Here is an 18,206-nt window from a genome sequence, read left to right on the forward strand (position 1 = left end):
GAATCTGTCTGGAAGGTGAGAGGAAAGCTGTTAATATAAGGGATTAAAAAGTGAAACAGAAGACAAGAGGTGTAAAGGAAGGAGAAGCAGTCAGCTTTTAAAAGGTGGAAAAGTGACTCTCTCTACTGAAAATTTAAATTGCAGCTTAAGGGATTTTAGTTACATGTCAGAAACACTTTCCTGATATTGAAGAATTGGACAGTAGATGGACTTATCAAGGTAGATTGCTTAGGGACTTCCCTGGCAGTCCAGTGGTTAAAACTCCGTGCTTCCACTGCAGGGGGTGTGGGTTCGATCCCTGGCTGGGGAACTAAGATCCTGCATGCTGTGCAGCACGGCCAAAAAAAAAAAAAAAAAAAAAGGTAGCTTGCATAATATTTTATTTGGGCTTCCTTTAAACATGGAGTGTTCTTACATGTCTAGAATGAGCCGAAATCAATCGGTTGATGGCTTTTGATGTGCCAGGCACTGTTCTAGTAGCTGGGGATATGGCATGAACAAGGCAAAAAATCCCTGCCACAGAAATTTACACATAGTAGGGACCACAGCGAGGAGATACATAAACCATCAAACACATATGGGATATCATTTTAGATATAAAAGAAAGGAGCAGCATGATATGGTGGTGAGTCATAGGAGCAAGCTACTGTAGTTAGGGTGATGGGGAAGGTGCCTCTGACATTTGATTAGGACCTAAAGGATGAGAAGAAAGAAAGCGGGGTTCATGATTCTAGGCCAAGGGAATAGCACACATAAAAGTGCCGTGATGGGAAAGAATTCAGTGTTTCTAGGAGAGTAAAGAAGGCCATTGGTCTTTGAGTGTGGTGAGCAAGGTAGGGAGTGATCTGAGATGATGCTGGAAAGGTAGGTCGGGGCTGGATGATGTGGAGCCTTTCTTATAGGTCATGTTACAGAGTTCAGATCCTCTTTTTCTTTTTATCTATCTATCTATCTATCTATCTATTTATTTATTAATTTATGGCTGTGTTGGGTCTTCATTGCTGTGCACGGGCTTTTCTCTAGTTGTGGCGAGCGGGGGCTACTCTTCATTGCGGTGCGCAGGCTTCTCGTTGTGGTGGCTTCTCTTGTTGCAGAGCACCGGCTCTAGGCGCGTGGGCTTCAGTAGTTGTGGCACGTGAGCTCCGTAGTTGTGGCTCGCGGGCTCTAGAGCACAGGCTCAGTAGTTGTGGCGCACGGGCTTAGTTGCTCTGCGGCACATAGGATCTTCCCGGACCAGGGCTCGAACCCGTGTCCCCTGCACTGGCAGGTGGATTCTTAACCACTGCACCACCAGGGAAGTCCCAGATCCTCTTGCAGATGAGGGAATGTCTGATTTAGGAGTTTAGGAAAAACTTCACTCTTGCTTCTGTGTCTCTCCTTAACTTTCATATGGAACACTTCACTTCTGATACTTCCAGTCACCAAATGTGTGGGGATTTTCCACACACCAAGCAATTCTGTGACACCAGCTGGGTGCCCTACAATTTCACTTAATTGTGAAACTATCTGCGTGGAGATAGCATCAGATCTCACAGGTTAAGGACTCAGGCCCACAGGACTGTCCCCACCCCCCTTCAGATGCCAGTCACAAGTCTAGGTTGTCACCTGTGCTTCTGACTTGGCCATAAGTCAGAGGTTCCCACAACCCGCCTTGGGTTCAGTTCATTTGCTAGAGGTGCTCACAGAACTCAGGAAAACAATTTACTTCCTATTTACCAGTTTATTATGAAGGACTATGATAAAGGATGCAGATGAACATCCTGTTGAGAGAGATGACTATGGAAAGGTATGTGGGATGGGGTGTGGGGCTTCCATGCCCTCTTTGGACACCATTCCTGGAAGCTTCCAGAACCTCCTGGAACCCTGTACTTTTGTGATTTTTATGGAGCTTCATAACCTAGGCATGATGGATCATTAACTCCATTTCCAGCCCCTCTTCCCTTTTTGAAGAATGGATTCTGTGTCTTAAATCATGGGGTGTTTTGTTATTTCTTGATTCAGGATAACTTGGCCCAGTCCTATGACTTTTACTTATTTTCATTTCATTTTTTTTTTTTTTTTTTAGTGGTGGTGGGGCTTCGGTGTGTGGATTGGGGATTGGTGCCTTGGAGCCCAGCAGCATCTTGTTTCCTCTGGTCCCTCTTTGTCCCCTTTCTTGTAGACCCCCCAGAGAAAGCATTCCCATTAAGATCAATTCACATAATCTCTGAGACACTGCCCAGGGGTCACCAGAGCACAGTTCCACTAGCCTAGTCTTCTTCTTTTTTTATTTTTATTTTTATTTTTTTTATTAGTTTCTGCTTTATAACAAAGTGAATCAGTCATACATATACATCTGTTCCCACATCCCTTCCCTCTTGCGTCTCCCTCCCTCCCACCCTCCCTATCCCACCCCTCCATAGCCTAGTCTTCTTTTTTTTTTTTTTTTTTTTTTTTTTTTTTTTTTTTTTTTTTCTTTTTGCGGTATGCGGGCCTCTCACTGTTGTGGCCTCTCCCGTTGCGGAGCACAGGCTCCGGACGCGCAGGCCCAGCGGCCATGGCTCACGGGCCCAGCCGCTCCGCGGCATATGGGATCCTCCCAGACCGGGGCACGAACCCGTATCCCCTGCATCGGCAGGCGGACTCTCAACCACTGCGCCACCAGGGAGGCCCAGCCTAGTCTTCTTAAAGAGGCAGAAGAAGTGGGCCTGATGGGTGGGTGGGAATTTATAAACTTCACTGTTTCTGTGGGTGGCTTTTTTTTTTTTTTGACTGCGAAGTATAATAGGTCTTTTCTCTGGAAGGCCCATTCCAGATTACATTGTTCTTAGTTTGTTTCTTAGAAGGCGGGGAGACTCTTGTTTCTGAGGAATTCTATGATTTTCTTGGCTCTGACCCTTCCTTGGTTAGGGAGATTAGTTACATTGCTTCAGATTTCAGGTGCAGTTCATTGAAAGTGGATCAAAATTAGGTGGTTGGTCACCTGCTGTTCCTTTTAGAAGCTCAAAATAGGAGTAGGTGTTTCATCAAAGTTGTACCCGTCTTTGAAACGTATTTTGATATTTTATGAACATAGAAAACCTTACAATATGAGAGGGGAGAGGGAGCTACAATACTATAATATATAGTATTAGTACAAAGAGCTTTGATAGTGTGGTAAAGAACCTGTCAGTCTTTAACATATGTAACACTGATGGTGCTGTATGCAGCTTTTACACTGAGATGCTGAGCGTCACACTAGTTTTAGTGAAGTTTTTGGCCTTTGCCATCAGCTTTAAAAAACTTTTTAAAACAGTGGTGGTCCGGGGGATTCCCTGGTGGTCCAGTGGTTAAGAATCCGCCTTCCAAAAAAAATCCACCTTCCAATGCAAAGGACTTGGGTGTTCGATCCCTGGTTGGGGAACTAAGATCCGACATGCCACGGGGCAGCCAAGACCCCGCACGGCAACTACTGAGCCGGCGAGCCACATCTAGAGAACCCGCGTGCTGCAAATATGGAGCCTGCCCACCACAACTAGAGAGAAGCCCCTGCGCTGCAACAAAGAGCCCGTGCGCCGCAACAAAATGTTCCACATGTCGCAAGGAAGATCCCGTGTGTTGCAACTAAGAAAGAAAACCCCCGAAAAACAGTGGTGGTCCAGGTACAGAGTAGCCTATCCACACAGTACCTTTATTCAGGGCTGATCATCACCACCAGCACCACCTGGTGTATTACTGCGTGCTGACTGTGTACCCGGCCCTGAGAGCTACTAGCGGATGATTTTACATAATCAGTTGATCATGAACTTTATTTAAAACATACGGGTTCTGCCTTCTCTCCTAGATTCTGATAGTCGGTGGCGGTGTGGCAGGGCTGGCCTCTGCAGGTGCAGCAAAGTCGATGGGTGCGATTGTTCGGGGATTTGACACAAGGTGAGGGCTTTACTAGCGATTGCTGTTAAGGTAAAAACGTTTTGTTTTAGGTGGATGTTATGCTTTCCTTTTGCAGATTGAAGTAGCACGCTGAAACTGCTCTGTAAGCTCTTTTCATTTAAAAGTGTATCCATTTGCTCAAAGTTAACTCAAAGTGAAAATGTATTACTTAGTGGAAAAAACAATTTAAGGACTCGGGCCCAGTACAGCAGAAATAATTTTTAAAAATTGCAAATGAACCGCTCACACTCAGTCTTGTATTTTCATGTAGATTAGCAATGGGACCAGAGTTCTCTGTATCCTGACTTTCTAACATGTTGCTCTACTGTGTTTTATTTCTGCTCAGAATGTGTTTAGTCACTAGGTAGGGCATGAACAAAGATGTTTGTGAGTGTGAAGAAGGGGAGTAGTATGGGAGACATCTTGGAGGGCAGACTGGGGTGGGGGGTGAGGGATGTGCTCGGCATCCAACAGATGGAAGCAGATAAAGCTGATTGGGCAGCGGTAGAGCCGCCAGGTGAAAGTACTTGATTATGTTCATTGCATATTTCTTTAACGCAGACGTATCAACATTTTCCTGGAATTTCTTTAAAGAGAAGTTCAATTAAAATTGTTCTTCATTTCAGAAGACACTAGATACTAGCTTTTATTATGTGCTTATTGAGTATTGTTATCATTTATGTGTTCCATTACTTTTTTAAGGTTGAAACATGCAGTTAGTTATTATCAGTTGAAGTCAGTAGAGGAAAAATACCATTGCTAATCTTGAATATAGAATGATGAAAAAGAAATGCAACCATTCAAAGTTAAAAAGAATATGACATTTCAGAGTAAAGACTGTTCCAATAGAATATGGTTTACAGTGCTTACGGGGAGTTTAGAGGGGTGATGTGCTGATAAAATGCTGTCTTGCTGAAATGAGAAAAGGCATTTCTGAAGTAACCAGGACACAAGCCAGGGATAGCTACAGTTAAGCATGTCATTAGTCCTAGCTTTTAATTTTTAATGTTTGCAGATGTGAAGTTATTGAAGACCCCCCAAATCTGGCAGAAGTAGGTTGTTCAAGTTTTCATTGTAGTGGACAATGCTATTAAAGTGGAAGTGTATATATTTGACTTGGACATGATGTGAAACTCAGTGTTGGGTTAACCACTGAGAATTTATAAAAGTTATGTTGATGTCTTTGGTTTAGATTATGTAGAGAGTAGACAGCTAGAATATAGCTGTTGCTTAACTTCATTTTTATTTGCAGTTTATTAAGATAAGTATACAGTGAAGAAAGATGTGGCTGATCGGTTGTAATGCTTTTCTTACAATTATAGCTCATTAGTTAATCTAATCACTCTTTTGAGACTGGGGGTTAGTATCATGTTATAAATGTGAAATCTAAATATATTGGAAAACACACTTGATTATAAATTCTTGTTGGAAAACTGAATGGTATTATTTTCAGTTAAATATCCTAAAAACTTAAGGACAACTCATTGCCTAGCGATATTATATGGGTGTGATTTTCTAAATTCTTTCGGACAATAACTAGGAAATTCCACTCATTGCCTATTGTCTCTGTTACAAAGTTTATAAAGTCTTTACTTTCCTTTTTTGGTGTGTATTCCAAAAAGCTTTATTTGCAAAAACAATTGGCCGGTCAATCAAGAGCTTTAGTTTTCAGATACCTGTACTAAATGCTTACTCTCTTCCAGGCATTGTGCTCTATGCTTTATTTTATTTGTTCTTTATTGTAAGTATATGAAATAGGAATAAATAACCCTATTTTCCATAATGTTAAAAGAGATATAAATCAGTTTAATAACTTATCCAGTTTACTTTCTTTCTGATTGTAAAAATGCTTATTCTCCCAATTCAGAAAAATATAAAAAAATACAAAAAGTGAAAATAAAATACCCTACAACCCTGCTAGAGATAACTACTAACATTTTACTATATATGTTTCCTTTTCTACACATTAATTAAAAATGTAATTTTACTAATAGTACTATTTAACTTACTTTTTTACTTTTTTTTTTTAACTTAGCAGTAGGTCATGAAACTCTTTACTTATCTGCAAATATATTTAATGGCTGCACAAGATTCACTGTATAGAAATACAGTGACTTGGGGCTTCCCTGGTGGCACAGTGGTTAAGAGTCCGCCTGCCAATGCAGGGGACACGGGTTTGATCAGTGTCCGGGAAGATCCCACATGCCGCAGAGCAACTAAGCCTGTGCGCCACAACTACTGAGCCTGCTCTCTAGAGCCCGCGAGCCGCAACTACTGAGCCCACGTGCCACAGCTACTGAAGCCAGCACGCTCTAGGGCCTGCGTGCCGCAACTAGTGAGCCTGCGTGCTGCAACTACTGAAGCCCGCACGCCTAGAGCCCGTGCTCCATAACAAGAGAAGCCACTGCAATGGGAAGCCTGCGCACTGCAATGAAGAGTAGCCCCCGCTCGCTACAACTAGAGAAAGGCCGCATGCGGCAATGAAGACCCAATGCAGCCAAAAATAAATAAATAAATAAATTTAAAAAATAGTAGACATTTCTAAAACTTTTTAAACCTGTATCCCTTTGGATAACACCAACTCAAATTGGCCTAAACTATAAGAAAATGTGTTATCTCTCCGAAGTGAAAATCCACGGAAAGGACTCCGTTTTCACACTAGAGGCAACTGCTGGTCGGTGCCATCCAGGACCAGGTTCTTTCTGTCTCTCCTCTATGCTGTCCTCAGCTCTTGCTGATTCCCCCTGTGGTCACAAGTTGACCTCCGCAGGCAATCTGGGTTACAAGCTTCCTCCTTCAAGTCAGCAGAAATGGAGAGAAGCTCTTGTTCATCCATGCCTTACCTTTTCTGCCCTGCCTTCATTATCCTACCTTTGTGTCTGCTCCCCGACCATGACAGTTGCCAGGGAACTGTTGGGCTCAGTCCACTGTTTCCCAAACTTCCGTTACGGCAAGAATTACCTACAGCTCTTGCTAAAAATAGAGCTCCTGGGGCTTCCCTGGTGGCGCAGTGGTTGAGAGTCCGCCTGCCGATGCAGGGGACGCGGGTTCGGGGACGCGGGTTCGTGCCCCGGTCTGGGAGGATCCCACATGCTGCGGAGCGGCTGGGCCCGTGAGCCATGGCCGCTGGGCCTGTGCATCCGGAGCCTGTGCTCCGCAACGGAAAAGGCCACAGCAGTGAGAGGCCCGCGTACCGCAAAAAAAAAAAAAAAAAAAAAAAATAGAGCTCCTGGCCCCTCTGCTGGAGATTGTAATTCAGTGGGTCTCGGAAGGGGCCTGGGAATTTGAATTTTTAACAAGTGCCTGGAGCGATTGTTGTCGTTAGGGAAGTTTGGGATTCACTGTAGTGGGATGGATGTTGGTGAGTTAAACACTGTCCGCCACAGAGATGAGAGCTTTGTTGGCTCTGGTTTCCCAACTAGTACACAGAACTTGGCTAGCATTTATTTATTTATTTTTAAACTGAATGTATTTTGACATAAGTTAAATGTGTTGGCTCTTCGCATTTTGCCATTTATGCCATTTATAGAACCCTTTTCTCAAACACAATTTAATGAGGACTAGGGGCAAAAATCACTTTGTAACAATATTTCTAAATAAAGGAGTCGTTTATGTGGGAAAAGTCCCCGTTAAGTCAGAACATTTACAAGTGAAAACCTCAACTTGAGTGATTTGAATGATGTCAAATCTGAATGTAGGTCAGATCTCACATCATCAACAGTGGGACCACTGTCAAGAAACTCTACTAACTGATGACTGGAGTTGGCATTCCTTTTGTAACTTAACTAAGAGTTGGAATTTCCTATAGTTTTTTTTTTTTTTTTTTTCCAGAAAAAAATATTATCATAAGGGTGTTACCTGCCTTTAGAAAAAAATTCAAACGGTCTGGTCAGAGACCTCAAAAGAAAGTTTCTACTTTTGAATACATAGAGTTTTCTTAAAAATGTGTATGTAAATGATGATCTTGATTTCTGTATTAAGGACCTGAAATAACTACTGCTTTCCCTTCAATAATCACCAGGGCCGCAGCTTTGGAGCAGTTCAAGTCTCTGGGTGCTGAGCCCTTAGAGGTGGACTTGAAGGAATCTGGTGAGGGACAAGGAGGATATGCAAAGGAGATGTCCAAAGAGTTCATTGAGGCCGAAATGAAGCTATTTGCTCAGCAGTGCAAGGAGGTGGATATCCTTATCAGCACAGCACTTATTCCAGGTGTGTCATTACGTCAGTTATGATGATAAAGTTATCGATAAAGCACTTTTACTAATGATACTTTAAAATGAGGGTGAATAATTGTTTAACGTTTGCATTTCTTTAAGTAAAGATTGATTTACTTTCTAGAGAATGAGAAAGCACATGAAAGGCAGAAAAGACAAAATCACTGTGGCCCCTGGACAAACACGGTCATTAATAATTTGTATATTTCCTTCCAGTCTTTCTTCTGTGTATTTTTATCTATGTTCATAGATCATATTCTGTGTACAGTATTATATTTGTAAGCAGTTTGCTTTGTTTACACCCTTGATAATTGTTTTTTAATTTATTTCTGTTCTCTTTGTTAAGATACTACATTTCTATTGTAGGAAATCCAAACAGCACTGAAAAATATGAAGGAAAAAAGTACAGATTGGAAGTTCTATCAGAGTGACCATTATTAATATACATATTTAAAATTTTATTTATTATTTTTTAAATTTTATTTATTTATTTATTTATCTTTGGCTGTGTTGGGTCTTCCTTGCTGCGCGTGGGCTTTCTCTAGCTGCCGCGAGCCGGGGCTACTATTCGTTGTGGTACGCGGGCTTCTCATTGTGGTGGCTTCTCTTATTGCGGAATACGGGCTGTAGGCGCGCAGGCTTCAGTAGTTGTGACTTGTGGGCTCCAGAGCACAGGCTCAGTAGTTGTGGTGCGCAGGCTTAGTTGCTCCGCAGCATGTGGGATCTTCCCGGACCAGGGCTCGAACCCGTGTCCCCTGCATTGGCAGGCAGATTCTTAACCACTGCACCACCAGGGAAGTCCCATTATTAATATTTTGATGATCATTTTTTTATACATGAGAAGGAGAGGGGGACTTTGTGTGTGTGTATATATATTTATGGAATTTCCCGTATATATTTTTTACTAAAGGTTATGATGCTTTGTTACTTTGTAATTACTTCCTTTGACTTGTTTGGTCTTTGCAATCAAATCATGAGCTCTTTGATGGCAGGACTTACTTTTTAATCCTTTACAACATCCTCTTCTAAAGAATAGATGCTTGATGTCAAACCAGCCAGCATTTATTAATCAGTAATAAACAGTAAACAGTAGCTTGATCTAGCAAGATTTGGGAGTGAAGAAACTCTCTACCTTTTATATTCCTATCTCCTGTCCTTTGCTTCTGTTATTGAATAATGAATACCATGCTGACTCTAATTTTTTTCCCCTTTCTAAAAGAAAGTGGGCCAGATAATGAGAACTTACAGGGTTCAGGTTACTTGTGTTCGATTCTCCTAAAGGATACTTGCTTTCTCTAGGGGACCGTGGAAAATTAGGAGAAGCAGCTTTGTCATGAGGTTCTGGGAAAGGAGAAGTTCTCTTCTGGCACCCTCTTCCCCTGGCTAATAATACACCCAGGGACAGGAAGCTGATTGGCAGCATATCTGTGAGCTTGTGGGGGAAAACGTGCCTTTCAGGCTCTTCTTTTTGTCCTGTTTACCCACGTGATACCCGATGGGTGAGCTCTTCTCTCCAGACATCCCCATCCCACCGGAGCTGGCTAGATGAAGCAGACAGTGGGAGAGTGACATGGGCTCAGCCCCTAGAAGAATCTGTGTGTGTGTGGAAATGAGGCTGGGGTTGCTTACTGGAGGTGGGTGCAGATCAGACAAGGCAGGGGCCACAAGTGGTGTTTGTGAAATCTGCCAGCGACAGTAGGACTCATGGACAGGTGGTGGCAGGAGAGCACTTCAGGATTCATCGTTTCCTTTTGTGGCGGTGGCTTCTGGCTCAGCTGTTGCAGGTGGCTTTGAAGAAAGGATGGGGTGGCTTTTGCAGTAGCCACCATTTGACCTTTGAAAGGTAGCTGCCTGTTGGGGAGATGAGCTGGTAACTGACTGGATGTAACAAGTGGCCAGTAGAGGGTGCTAAAGCATTTACTCATGCAGTAAATGATGAAGCCCTGAAGCTAGTAGTTTTAAATCATTCTCCTTATAAAGAACTGAGTAGATCCACAGACATAGAAAACAAACTTATGGTTACCAAAGGGGAAAAGGGTAGAGGGATAAATTAGGAGTTTAGGATTAACATATACACACTACTGTATATAAAATAGATAACCAACAAGGACTTACTGTATAGCACAGGGAACTCTAGTCAGTATTTTGTAATAACCTATGAGGGAAAAAGTCTGAAAAAGAATATCTGTATCTATATATCTATATATAAAAACTGAATCACTTTGCTCTACACCTGAAACTAACACAAGATTGTAAATCAACTAAACTTCAATAAAAAAATAAAATAATAAAAAAAAGAAAAAAGAAAGTATATGTCACTAGGTTAAAAAAAAGAACTGAGTATACTTTGGATATAGTATATAGAATTATTATTGATGGTAAATCTTAAAGTAAGTTATAGAAATCAAGACTTCTTGTATAAAACACATATGGACTTTTAGGACCTACCCCCCATAGTATCTTGTTTTTTTTTTTTTTGAACAAAAAAAAGGGCATGTGAACAGTTGACTAAACTTTAACCTCTTATTTTTTATAAGTAGTTTACAGTAAGTGTACCTTAGCAGCAGTTCAAATTATATGAAAGTGTTAAAGAGGACTTGTTGAAGAAGTTTTACGAGGCTGTTCTGCTGAGCCTTTCCTGTTTTCAGTCTTTTCTGAAGCCATCTGGTCAAAGCACTTTAAACTTGCATAAAGTCCCTGACCAGTGGATTGACCCAGAGTTCACACTCACAAGGCTGGTCTGAAAAGCACCTTTCTGTTACTTTTTTGGTAAGTCCCCCAAAAGAGAAAAGGTAATTTGAATATAATAAGGAAGAAGATGATCTTTCTAAATATCTTTCATATCCCTAGGGGACTGAAACCTGAAAACCTCTGAGCATTAAAAAAAAAAATAGATTGCAAATATTATATAAAGGTACACGTGCCCTTTGAAAAACAGTGTCCTTGGCATTGTACCCTTACTAGTGTTTGTCCTGAGCCTTTGCATAAGTCACCTGATGGTGTGTCTTGCCCCTGAAAGACTCCTGGAGCAGAAGTTGTTCTAAAGTTTTCCTTGAGTCGATCCAAAAGGGATTAAGTTAAATGTCAGAAGTTCTCCAAGTTGCGATTCCTTAGACCAAGATCCTCACGGCTGTACTGAAGACCTGGCGTGGATAAGAACATTGAGAGAGAAACGTGGGCAATGAGCTTGCTTCAGGTAGCCATCCTGTGGAGTTGGTAAATGTTCATCCCTCCTAGGCACACGTCAGTCAGTGGGCTTGGACACACAGTAACGTTGTACTTATGAGGATCCTAGGTAAAATGAAACGTTGCTGTAGCTAGCTACTTATTATGCTGCCTGGTATCTTGTACCACTGTCTAGACCCCCTCAATTGGGTTGGATGATGGATGCAGGGCTAGCATTTCACTTAGTGCAGGTGACTTCAAGAGAGGGCCTAGCGGACAGTCTCATTTTGTGCTGCTGTGCCCACGAGGGAAAGCTCCCAACCTTCCTGTCCAGCTCTGTGACCTTTAGGGTTACCACTAAAAAGTTCGGCAGCACCCCTCTCTGATAACGTTTAGGCTGCGCTCATAATCTTTTCCAGTAAACCTTTTTTTTTTTTGATGGAGTATATTCTTTTATTTGTTTATCTATTTATTTATTTATTTATTTTTGGCTGTGTTGGGTCTTCGTTTCTGTGCGCAGACTTTCTCCAGTTGCAGCGAGTGGGGGCCACTCTTTGTTGCGGTGCGCAGGCTTCTCATTGTGGTGGCTTCTCTTGTTGCAGAGCACTGGCTCTAGGCACACAGGCTTCAGTAGCCATGGCTCGCAGGCTCAGTAGTTGTGACTCACGGGCTCTAGGGCGCAGGCTCTGTAGTTGTGGCGCACAGGCTTAGTTGCTCCGCGGCATGTGGGATCTTCCCGGACCAGGGATTCAACCCGTGTCCCCTGCATTGGCAGGCAGCTTCTTAACCTCCAGTAAACCTTTTGAGACACAGGAGATTTTTTTCAGCATTCTTATTGTTGTGAAACCCTTTTAGAGAGACTTTTCATAGACTTGGAAGGTTTAATCAGGAAGAAACTGAATCAGGTTAAAAATCTGATTCATAAATTAGGGATTATGGCGGGTGTGTGTGAGGAGGAATCACAGTGGTTTAACAGTGACTGTGTGTTAGGCAAATTTTGCCTAAATTCCTGTAAGAATTAGGAGTACTGTGGGGCACACGCTCAATCTACCCTGACGGAGACAACTTTCTCTATTTAGAACCTTTCCTGATGACGCCTAATTAAAAATCATAAGCATCATAGAGTCATCTGGCTTTCCTGCTCTCCCCTTCCCCACCTCAGGTCCTGCCCTCATTTCGTAATTGTTTTTTTGTTTGTTTGTTTTTCTTGCGGTACGCGGGCCTCTCACTGTTGTGGCCTCTCCTGTTGCGGAGCACAGGCTCCAGACACGCAGGCTCAGCAGCCATGGCTCACGGGCCCAGCCGCTCTGCGGCATGTGGGATCTTCCCGGACCGGGGCACGAACCCGTGTCCCCTGCATCGGCAGGCGGACTCTCAACCACTGTGCCACCAGGGAAGCCCTCATTTCGTAATTGAACCATAGCTACTGGAAAGCCTGGGGTTCTGTTTAGTAATGACAGTAACTTGGACCACTCAAGTTCCTAGCATCATTAGGTAAAGGCATCTAAAGTCCTCAGGATTGGATCACCTCCCCTCCCTCCCCGCCCCACCCTTACCTGTGTTCTAAATTTTGCACCCTTTGGTAAGGTATTTCTTGCCTTTCAGTTTCTAGTCCTGATTGACCTCATGTGAAACTCATGTCTTGCTCTCTGGGCCTGATTTCAGTTGTGCTCGCTGCTATTATCTCCACAAGGAGGCCAAGGACTTCCAGGCCTTGCACATATCGTTCCTTCTCTTTGGAATGCTGTCCTTGCCCTTCCCTGCCTTTTTTTTTGTTTGTTTTTTTTTAACATCTTTATTGGAGTATAATTGATTTACGATGGTGTGTTAGTTTCTGCCTTATAACAACGTGAATCAGTTATACATATGTTCCCATATCTCTTCCCTCTTGCATCTCCCTCCCTCCCACCCTCCCTATCCCACCCCTCTAGGTGGTCACAAAGCACAGAGCTGATCTCCCTGTGCTATTTGCCTGCTTCCCACTAGCTATCTATTTTACATTTACTTATAATATATATAAGCCCATGCCACTCTCCCACTTCGTCCCAGCTTACCCTTCCCCCTCCCCGTGTCCTCAAGTCCATTCTCTAGTAGGTCTCTGTCTTCATCCGTGCCTTTTGAAGTCCTACTGAGCTCAGTAGTTTCTCCAGAGTTCCTGCCGTCTCCTGCTCCGTAGTAAACACTCTTTCTTCTGCATTCATAGCATTTGCCTGTGCCTCAGATTCCAGTAGTTCTCAGTCTCACTGCCCTTTAGTTGCCCTTTCTCACCTCTGCCACGAGGATGCTCACCAGGGAGCCTTGTATACAGCTGTGGCTCAGCAGAGGTTCCTGAGCTAATGCGGGTTCCTTCCTTAGTTCTCAGTTGGTACAATCCCTTTTATTTTTCTGGTGCTATCCAAGGAAAGAAAGAACACTCTTGGATAGGAATACTGCAGAGGCTAATTTAAGACTGGGAAGCTAGCTTTCTTAAATTTTCAAAAGTAGGACACTTGCCACGTTTGCAGTTTGAGGTGTTGAGCTAGGCTTCTCAGGAGATAGAATTAGGAAGTAGTGGGAAGGTCTGTTCAGGAGTTAGAAAGTGTCCTATCAGCCAGGAGGGAAGATATTCATTGCTTGATTATAAATTATGATCCCTTAGGCCATATATCCTTGGGCCTCTTTTTAGGTATGATCCAGATTAGGGTAACAGTCCTTTTTATTTTTATCTATATCAGATAGGGTCTGTAGTATACACCCATCAAAGGAGCTTTGTGGCAATTTTGCATGACTCTGGAGAACTGGGAGGGGGTGTTTTCCCTTGATATTCAAGGGCCTTACACATATGAGACCAAACCTGAGGGATCTCACAGGCTCCTGGAAAATCAACATTGGATGCTGCCCGTCTCTTTGAAGCCATCTTTCATATGGAGTAGAAATATAGTACCAAAGAGTAACTTTCCATAGTAATTTTCACACTTTTTCTTTTAGGCAAGAGAATAATTGATACAGCAGTATATACTCTTCGTTTGTGAAATTCCACAAAGATAATGTTGTTTTGATGACTATACAAGGTCTTTCCCTAAAGTAAAGCTTTATTTTTCAGATTGTTCTTTTCATTCTGTAAACATTGTGGTCTTACAGGACAGTGATAGATCAGGGATTTTCAACTTTTTTTGAGTGATTTAACTTTCTTTTACTTACTAATCTGATTCATCTACCATCCCTCTCCTCCTTTAAATGCATTGTATGATTGTATGGAATTTTATAATATTTCTTGTACAGAGTTTCATTTGTTTTGAGAATTTTGAAGGACAGAGAAAAATACTTAAATGTTGCAACATCAAGGGTTGGTAACCACAGGCTGTCTATACACCTCTTGGTAACTTTCAACAGGGACAGGGCAACTTGTCATCAAGAGGAAGATGCCAAAACTGTGGAGTTTTCCATCGTCATTTATCAATCTTGACTATTTAGAGTGTGTTGGAGCACATTTAGTGAGTGACTGGACCAAATTTAACAAATACCCTGGTAGGAAGATTTATGGCACAGAATTATCTTCTGGTTTGGTCTGTTATTTCTCCCAAAGTATGTTGCAAGATTGGAAAGCACTGTGCTTCCCTCTCTGGCAGTCCCTGAGTTGAAAAGGATGTGGAGGCCGAGGCTGTCCTGTCTCTGGTGAAACAGCACCCAATAGAGTTACAGCTACAACCAGCACTTTCCACCATGGGCATGTCTGTTCTTCCTTATTTCCACTTTCTCTATACTTTCTTATGTCTCAGTATTAGTTAGGATGGTCTAGCTGCTAAAACAAATTCACCCAAAAGCTCAGACATTATAGAAATTCACTTCTTGCTCAGTTAACAGTAATAGGTGGTTGACACCTTGGAGGGCAGCTTTCCTTCAGGTGGTCCTCTGGGGATTCAGGTACAAAAATGTTGTCCTCATCATTATGAGGCTGTGAAGGTCACTCAGGGCACTGTCTCTGTTCCAGCCAGCTAGAGGTAAAGGGCCATGGAGGAGTGTGCATGGGATGCCCAGAAGTAGCATACACCACCCCTGCTCACATTTCTTCTGCTAAAGACCTAGTCACATGGCCAAACCTGACTATGAAGGAGACTGGGAATTGTTGTCTAACTGGGCCCCCAGGAATAAGAGAACATTGTATGAGTTTGCTAAGGGTGCCATAACAAAATCTCACAGACTGGGGAGCTTAAATGACAGAAATGTATTTTCTCACAGTCTGGAGCCTGGAAGTACAAGATCAAGGTGTTGGCAGGTTTGGTTTCTTTTGAGCCTTCTCTCCTGGGCTTGTAGAGGGCCTCTTCTTGCTGTGTCCTCACATGGTCTTGGTGTCTTTTTTGGTGTCCACATTTTCTCTTGTTTTAAGGATACCAGTCAGATTGGATTAGGGCCCACCCTGATGGCCTCATGTAATGTAATCATCTCTTTAAAGACTCTGTCTCTAAATATAGTCGTATTCTGAGTTACTGGGGGTTAGGGTTTCAACATGTGAATTTTTCTGGGGACACAATTCAGCCCATAACAAATGTGGATTTTGATGAAGAGCTAAAAGCTTCTTTCCTCTTCCCCAGTTTTTAATTTTATCTGCTTATGTTTAATCCATTCATTGGCAATCAGATCATGGATTTAGAACCAGATAGAGTAGATTCAAATTCCAGTTCAACTGCTTAACAGCTGTGGCTCTCTGAACCTCAGATTCCTCATTTCTGAAAAGGAAGTAAACCTTTTTATCTTGCAGAGTTGTTTTGAGGACTACATGAAGCAAAAAGCCCAGTGTAGGGCCTGGCACATAGAGCATTAGCATAATCACCTGTCTTCCATTGGTGATGCTTGGTCTTGCAAATGGTATCCAAACTGAAAAGCTTATTGACTGTTGCAATAGAAAGTCCAGACATTCTTGAGCATTATGTGGCATGTCAAAGACGTTCTCTGAAATCATCAGGCTTACGTACATACTCATGAAGTTACAAAAGCATTGCCATTAGATGGCAATCTAGCATGGATTTCACTGTGGAAAACCATGGCTTAACTTGCTTTTTATCTGACTTTTCTGAAGATATTCGTTTCATTAAGGCTTTTCTGTCAATCTCATTCTGACCTAAGTTTTTTTTTTTAATTTTATTTATTTTTGGCTGCATTGGGTCTTTGTTGCTGCGCGCGGGCTTTCTCTAGTTGTGGTGAGCAGGGGCTACTCTTCGCTGCAGTGCACGTGTTCTAGTTGCGGTGGCTTCTCTTGTTGCAGAGCACAGGCTCTAGGCATGTGGAATTCAGTAGTTGTGGCACGCGGGCTCAGTAGTTGTGGCTCGCGGGCTCTAGAGTGCAGGCTCAGTCATTGTGGCGCACGGGCTTAGTTGCTTCTTGGCATGTGGGATCTTCCTGGACCAGGGATCGAACCCGTGTCTCCTGCATTGGCAGGTAGATTCTTAATCTCTGCACCACCAGGGAAGTCCCCTGACCTAAGTTTTCTGACATGGAAGATGAAATAAACAGCATTATTTCTCTTTTAAAAATAACCTCCTAATTATTTTACAAACAAATGTAAAATAAATATTCATTAATTTTTTAAGGATTGGTAGCTAATGTACATCTAAACATGTATTGGAGGGAAAACAAAGAATGTTATAATTTATATAAGAATATTAGTTAATGTATTATATATATATATATATATAATGTATATTATATAATATATGTTTCCTTTTAATGTTACCATTTAGGTTTGGTAGGTTGTTTTCCATTTTTTGAGAATTCCTATAGCTTATGAAGCCATGGTAAAGCCTTGACTGATTTTGATTTTTATCTCTACAGAATTTTGCAGCTATGGCAGGTAAATTATTGAGGTAATCCTCAAAAAATTTTCATAAATATGTTCTTTAATTATTAGGTAAAGGCTTGTGTTTAGGTTTCTTCTTTAAATAGATCTTTAAGGATTTCTCTTATCTGCTAAAACATGCTGTTGACTAATCATATTTCCTACGTATTACATTTAGAAATATCTCAAGGCATCCCATTTGTAACAGTCAAGTTTTTGCCACCTGGCTTTCTCTCTGGTTCCTTATACAAATAATTAATTAGGCAGAGAAAATTTTTATCTAGTTCCAGGAATAGCGCTCACATATAAAGCTTGACTGGTTAAGCTTGGGTCAGAATCCCTTTATGTTCATGAACAAAGCTATCTGTAGCCTCTCTAGTGATAACAGAGATGGAGGGATTGTATCCGTGTGTTGCTCTGTGCACCACGGTGCTGGCAGAATCAGAGACTTATTAGATCAGTGGGTCAAATGTTCAGCAGTTTTTTGCCACATCCAATCTATTACATAACCAATTATCACGTTTTTTCATATGTATACATATATGTATAAAAAGCCTTTTGTCCTTATCTGTAACATTTTTATAGTTTAAGACTCAATATTGTGGACTTCCCTGGTGGCGCAATTGCTAAGAATCCGCCTGCCAATGCAGGGGACACAGGTTCGAGCCCTGGTCTGGGAAGATGCCACATGCCATGGAGCAACTAAGACCGTGTGCTACAACTACTGAGCCTGCGCTCTAGAGCCCATGAGCCACAACTACTGAGCCCACATGACACAACTACTGAAGCCCGCGTGCCTAGAGCCCATGCTCCACAACAGGAGAAGCCACCGCAATGAGAAGCCCGCGCATCACAACGAAGAGTAGCCCCCGCTCACCGCAACTAGAGGAAGCCCGCGTGCAGCAAACAAGACCCAACGCAACCATAAAGAAAGAAAGAAAGAAAGAAAGGAAAGAAAGAAGTAGAGTATCATAAAGAATAGGAATGTGTTAAAAAAAAAAAGACTGAATATTTTAACCCCATCTATGATTTTGTTATTCCAAAAGAGCCTTTGCTGTGTATCAATTAGGGTGCCTTTGGCTGCCAGAAGCAGAAATTCCAACACAGTCTGCCTTAAACAAGAA

The 18,206-nt window shown here is 42.2% G+C and overlaps 1 protein-coding gene across 5 annotated transcripts in view; it reads left to right on the plus strand.

Moving 5' to 3' along the window:
• Positions 1–18,206, plus strand: part of NNT (nicotinamide nucleotide transhydrogenase) — a 98,193-nt gene that overhangs the window by 23,967 nt on the left and 56,020 nt on the right. For all 5 annotated transcript variants that reach the window (XM_081230801.1, XM_081230799.1, XM_081230798.1 and 2 more), the window contains 2 exons: positions 3,803–3,891; positions 7,913–8,100. In XM_081230801.1, the coding sequence (XP_081086927.1) occupies positions 3,803–3,891; positions 7,913–8,100 (277 nt within the window). The remainder of the gene's footprint in view (positions 1–3,802; positions 3,892–7,912; positions 8,101–18,206) is intronic.

This window comes from Mesoplodon bidens (genome assembly GCF_964165515.1).
Source record: "Mesoplodon bidens genome assembly, chromosome: 4".
Lineage (NCBI taxonomy): Eukaryota > Metazoa > Chordata > Mammalia > Artiodactyla > Ziphiidae > Mesoplodon > Mesoplodon bidens.